At 36.8% G+C, this 6,583-nt stretch overlaps 1 protein-coding gene across 1 annotated transcript in view; it reads left to right on the top strand.

Moving 5' to 3' along the window:
* The window catches only part of GFRAL (GDNF family receptor alpha like), a gene marked incomplete at its 5' end in the record, with an annotated part of 12,085 nt that extends 5,502 nt beyond the window's left edge, over positions 1-6,583 (top strand). The window contains 5 exons of the mRNA XM_010022286.1: positions 1,409-1,561; positions 2,620-3,102; positions 3,806-3,862; positions 4,573-4,900; positions 6,316-6,583. Coding sequence (XP_010020588.1) covers positions 1,409-1,561; positions 2,620-3,102; positions 3,806-3,862; positions 4,573-4,900; positions 6,316-6,583 — 1,289 coding nt within the window. The remainder of the gene's footprint in view (positions 1-1,408; positions 1,562-2,619; positions 3,103-3,805; positions 3,863-4,572; positions 4,901-6,315) is intronic.

Consider the following 6,583-nt stretch of genomic DNA (forward strand, 5'->3'; position numbering starts at 1 on the left):
AGGCCTTCACCTAGACTGCCTTCTGTTGCTATTTGTGTCAATAACACATAAATGACGTTAAAACTCTAATCACATTAAAGCTTGTCCATGGCAGCAGTGACACATGGCTGCTAGTTTTGCAGTTTCACTAGAGCACACAATCTCTGCTGCTCCATGCTAGTCACCGGGAAAGCAGTGAGGCAGGAAGCCAGACATCACCGTTCAGAGGGCAGAGACAATAGCATATGTGCTCAGTAGATTAAAACTGAACCTCGTGCTGCCCCATGACTAGCCTGAATCTTGTGAGCCACATACACCTTATCTACATGTTGTGAAATACTTAATAGTGAAGAGAGGAAATGTGGTGGTTTGGGGACCTGTATACCTGTTTTGACGTGGTAGACCATGGCTTTCACAAAATAAAACTTTCATTTAAGAATGAAAAAACCTGTTTCTTATGTGACTTGTTTGAGCAACTTGTAACTTTCTTAAGCAATAATAAGTAATGAAATACTTCTAAAACCTTTTACTTCAAAAAGCAGAAGGTTGATTTGTTTACATTTGTACCACAAACTAGGACATGATCTTTACTTTTACTACCCATACAAGAAAAATGTGACCTGACAGCCTCTGTGTCTTTGTCACTGAGTCTAAGTGCACATGCAAGCAATGAGCTTGAAACTGAACTGTGAAACTAAGGCTTCTGCATATTTTTTTAGTGTTAACTTCTTATTTTTATTATAAAAAAACAATAAAAATCTGAATATTCTTGGACTGCTTTAAATTTCTTGTCATTGCCAAACTTAGGCAGTGAAGTTGTTCTATAGGGTAGCAGTCCAATGACATATCCAAATGGCCAGGTGTTTGTAGGCTCCTGTCATTCTCATGCGAGTGAGGGATCTGAAACAGAGTGGACATCTCTCAGCATGGGGTTAGCATCACCATTATCACAGGCCTGTGCCTCCTGTGCCTGGCCTCCTATGTCTTCTCTCTTACTCTGTTACTTGGCAGAACCTTAGCCTGTACTGTGAATTCATGTCCCTGCACCAGGCACCTAATTTCTGCATAGGACAGAGCAGAGTTTCTCAATGCCTCAGTTCAGGTTGACTCCTGTGCACCTTTTCCGTTTGGTCTCTGTGCTTCATGTACCTAAATTAAAAGATATGAGCTTAAGATTTTATGTCTTTTGGAAATGGGAACAGGCATTTTGGCAATGGGTCAGATCAAATAAAAGAAGGCAACTTTATTATATCACTCTGAATATTATTTGAAATCTATTTTCAAACAGGTTTTCAAACTAAAATAAGTTCAAACCATTATCTCTTGGCAATGCATTATTTTCGTGCTTCAATTGAATTGTTTTATGCAACCATATCCCTTAAGCATTTATAAACATTAACAGCATTATAATTTTAATGGTGAGTTCTAGGTAATAGATGCAAGGCAGAAGATGCTAGTGGATGTAATAGAATCATCCAGGTCCTGGCTGACAAATACCCAGAATTTAAAAACTGTGTCTGCACTTCAGATGATTTCTGTAGCATCACAAATTTGCTTGGGAAACAGTGCAGCATTGATAAAGGTAACTAAAGCTTTAATTATGGTTTTAATTTTAAATAGTTTAATTATGAAGAGCAAAAAGAAATCTATAATTTTGTAACCCTCATTTTAACTGGATTTAAGTTTTTTTGCATATTTTTCCCATCTAGAGAATTAGTTTTGCCTTTTCTGTAATATTCACACTCCAACATGCATAAGAAAGCAATGCCATATCTGTTTTAAATCAAACAAAACCAGTAAAATGCATGTAAGAAGTTCAAACAGTTTCTAAAGCTCTTGCTCAATCCAGTGGAAAGCAACAGTGAAAATACAATGTGTGTTGAGGGCTACTTGTGGCCGCCACAAGGAGGCTGAGCACCACTGGATCTATAGGTTATGTGTAGAGAACCAGTGCAGAGGAAATAATAACATCCTGATCTGTTACTCCTTGGCCCAAACAAAAGCAGGTATCTAAAATCTGATGCTGATATCACTTAAACAGTTCCTTTTGCTTCCAGCAAAATGAAGTAATTTTTTATTGCTTTATGATTTAGATTACATTTCTCACCAGTATAGCAGAAAGTTTGGATGGAGTTATGCTAGTATCAGTTTTACCTAGACATGATAGCTTATGGTGTTGGTAGATACTTTCAGAAGTTAAATCTCCCTGTCTAACTTAAATTACTATTTTAGGTAATGAATGGACCATCTCCTGGAATTGCCATTCTCTCTTTACAAATTAGGCACTGAATTAAGATGATAATCCATAATATGTTCAACCCATAGGTGGTTAAAATTACGTGAGATAAATCCCATTATGCAGTAATTCTAGTGAGGGTTTCTCATATTGCTGTTAGCAGCTGAATTGTTAGACTGTATTATACAGCTAACAGGACACAGTAAGCATGAGAAAGATTCATTAGCCTACAAGACTCTGAAATTATTATGTATTTACATACAGCTCAGAGTGAAACTAAGGCTATTTCATTCATTTTATTGCATTAAGACAATTATCATTTTCCTCAGTTTGTTTTGAGCTGACCAGTGATGATGATCCATCTTCTATCTGATTTATATCTCTGTTTGTACCCATTTGTACAGAATATTTGGAAACTTCCTCAAGATCAGATACTGAACTGAGTTTTAGGCAACACAGAAACCCCACAGACCAAGGGCACCCAGAAGAATTAGAGAATGACTGCAGCACTGCAAAACAACGCTGTCGAGAGGACCCTTACTGCTTTTTAGTGTATAAGAGTTTCCAGCGAGCATGCCAGGCAGACACAGCAAAATGCATGCTCCCAGTGGTCAACCAGGCGTGTTTGTCAGTATGGAAAGAGCTGAGGAAAACAGTGCTGGGAGAGTGCAAGTGCTCAGAACCACTTCAGATGAGATGTGTTAAAGTATGGAAGGAAATATTTAACAATCCTTGTTTACAATACTCTCAAGAGAGCCAAGCTTCAGCAGCTAGTGAAAATGATGATGATGATGCTGACAATGATGATGATGATGGTAATGATGATGCTGACAACGATGATGATGATGATGATGTTGATGATGAGAAAAATCAGGACACTTACACAGGTTGGTGGGGTTCCAACAGTCTGAATACTTTCATACATAACAGTGGTGTGCACAACTGTGAAAAAGGTTTTCTTAATAATTTGCAGTCGAAAACAGGATAGCTTTAAGAGGCTTATTTAGATGTGAATGAATAATGTAATAGCAAAATGATAGCCTGAGTGCAAATACTATTGTCCTTCATTGTGTTGATTTGATACGAGATCCAAATCAATCCCACTTAGCTTTACACTATAACCAGAAACAATATAAGACCAATAACAATAATTTTCTAATAGCAATTAGAAAATTATTGTCTGCCTGCCTTGACTTTAGATCAAGACAAGTAGTTAGTTGAGCTTAAAGACTGGGTGTGCTGATGAACACATTAAGACCTCTGGCCTTTAGTCACAAGAAATCTGACTTTATACTACACTGAGCAGCTCTAAAAATGATTCTTGAACTCACAGGATCTATAATTATGTAGAGAATGTTATCAGCAGCCATTGATAAACTCTGATTTCACCCCAAAATTTATGAATGTATGTTACAGTCATTTTAGAATTTGTTAATAGGTCCTATTTTGTCAAGTTAATTTGTTTTACTCTTGCTTATTTTTGCTACTGGCACTATGCCAGCAACACAGTCAATACTTTAAAGTTGAAACCAAAACTAAGCTGAGACATGATTTATCACTTATGCTCACGTCCATATGTTTTTGTTTTAGACAATATTAATACAGAAACAAAATTGCAATGGAGTTTATCTGCTCTCTCTAAAAAAGGTAAGTCAGAATTTACTTATGAACCTTAATAAAACTCATTTATCTCTGTTTTCAGATAACATACAATGTATCTTGAGATTAAAATGAATAACTTTCATTCAAATTACTAAAAAGTCAAACCAATACATTTTTAGTTAAGCTACTGGGTAGAAAAGAATCTCAAAATGTCAGGTAACAATCCTGATCCTCTTAAATTCACAGAAACAAATCTTAATCCCGTAAACATTTTAGGGTCAGAACTATCTTGATATTTTTGTAAGGTTTATATCATAGGCTACAAATACCTAACTAGCTTTAAAAAGCACAGAAAGGCTATTTATATTCTCTTCTCTGTTACTTATTATGTCCTAGCATAAGACTGCATGCTGGAGATTTCAGCAGTTTCAAGGTATCCACTAGACGCTAGCTTCTAGGAACTGTTACATACCATGAAGACACTTCCATCTTGCCACTTTTTGCTTTCTTCTCCCTTATTTACCGGACAGGGGCAGAAACTTGCAAGAGGGTTGCTTAAGAGGGCCAAGCAGTGGAAGGGAAAAGTGTGAAGTTCACACAATGGGCTTAAAAGAGGCAGTGCTGAAAGAGCTGGATCAGAGATTTTGGGAGTCAAACTTGTTTTTAATGGGAATGTTGCAGGCAGGATGACTACTAATCATCACTTGAGAAAGGTTTTCTTGTGATTTCATTTAAAAAACTGCTACTCTTTTTAGCATACACAGCAAACAGCACCTGCTTGGATGTGAACAAAGAGTGCGTTGAAGATGAAGTATGTAATAAACAGTTGTCCCTGTATCTTAAGGCTTGCTCAGTAAATAAGAAGTGCAACATGGAAGAATGTCAAGCAGCCCTAAGGTTCTTCTATCAAAACATGCCTTTTGAAGTTGCCCAAATGATGACGTTTTGTGACTGTACCCAGCCTGATGAATCCTGCCACAGAGCCAAAGAACTTCTCCATGGCAAGCCCTGTGCAGTTACTGCAGTTCCACCCCCATCATGTCTGAACATAATCCACATGTGTGAAGAGAATGACTTTTGCAGGTAAGCAAAGAAAGATTTTGCTTTTGAATACTGATTTGATCAAACATTTTTTATACATGTCATATATCTCATCTATAGCAAAATTATTTCCTGCACTGTATATACTGTATGTCAACACCTGTATTTGACATCTTCACATATATCTGCGCCCACTGTGGTAATTCCACAAGTAAACTGAAAAGATTCATTTTCAGAAAGGTCTGGAATCTAATGTGAGCTTTTCTCCTGCCTTTTTTATGACCCTTAACACCATTTCTGATGGACAAATGATGATGCTGCATATTTTCATTACCACTGTCTTCAGATAACACCTGCCACTCTGTATGTTTGACCTCTAGCAGTTTGCACAAATTGAGCAGCAGACCAGACAGAGTTTGTTTGGTTAAAGCAATTACCTTTTCCACCACAGAGTCTGACCCTTTGTACCCGACAGCTGTACAACCAACTTGGCCCATTCAGAAGACTTTCATCTTCTTTTTATCTCAAGCATACTGATACTTGGAAAAAAGCTGCCCTGAAACATGTGAAAAACACCAAACTCATGAAGAATAACACAGTTTTCAGATCTGATTTTATATTTAGAAAACACATAACAGGATTAGCCCTTGTTCCTAATTCTACTTAATTGCCACCATTTGTTGGCGGTCAATTGGTCCACTTTGGTTTTCACTGTAGTCACCACGTCCCTTGTGGATTAGTCCTGAATTTTACCTCAAAGCTGTGCTCAAATTAACCTTCAATCCACAAACCAGGAGGCCAAGTGACACTTCCAGTTATGTGCAGGCTATTCAGATTGGCATCAGTGGGAATTGACCCTTTTTATGTCAAGAAGAATTGGGCTACAAATTCTGTGCATGTGTGTGCATACACATGTAGTATCATAATGGAGACTTGTTGAATTACCTGTCATTTTGGGAACATTAATGTTTCCTGGCACTGACAATAAGTGGATATAATTAGCAAAATGAGTCTGTGAATTATGGCTAGCCGTATCTATAAATCAGGAGGTGAATAAAAACAATTCCATTTGCACAGAGGTGGCATCTGCTTTAAAACCTTTACTTGTGTAATGAAAATATTTATTATAATGTCCTAACTGGTGTTGTAACAGTCCATACTTTCCCAAGTGACATTCTTATAACAACTACACAATATCAACAGTAAATTAATAACTTAATTTTATTATTAAGGAAAAATGTTTTAATATATTAATGTACAATATAAAAGAGTTTACCTTTATTGTGTCCTAACATTTAACGTAAGTGATAAATTGGTTTCTCATTAATATCTACAGATATCTTCATTAACTTTTAATAGATGTTTTCTATTGTCATATATAGTGCATTCAAGGCCAATTCTGTTCTATTCTAAGAGCAAATGAACTGAAATAATTTGAGATTATTATTTTTCTCCAGGAAAAAATACACAGCTTTTCAGTCAAAATGTTGGAGACATGTGACAAAAAAATGCTACAGTGATGAAGCTTGCCTTGAAACTTTAATCAAAGATGATATGCCATGTTCTGCAAACGCTGATTGCAAAGCAGCTTATATTAGCAATTGGGGCACAATGCTGCGTGTCAAGTGTACCTGCCAGAATTTACCCGCCACAGAGCACGCGTTGTGTAAGCTCTTCCATCACATGCTTCACAGTAAATCCTGCTTCAGTGACTTACGTGAGTAA

This window comes from Nestor notabilis, unplaced genomic scaffold, assembly GCF_000696875.1.
Source record: "Nestor notabilis isolate BGI_N333 unplaced genomic scaffold, ASM69687v1 scaffold11979, whole genome shotgun sequence".
In the NCBI taxonomy this organism is placed as follows: domain Eukaryota; kingdom Metazoa; phylum Chordata; class Aves; order Psittaciformes; family Psittacidae; genus Nestor; species Nestor notabilis.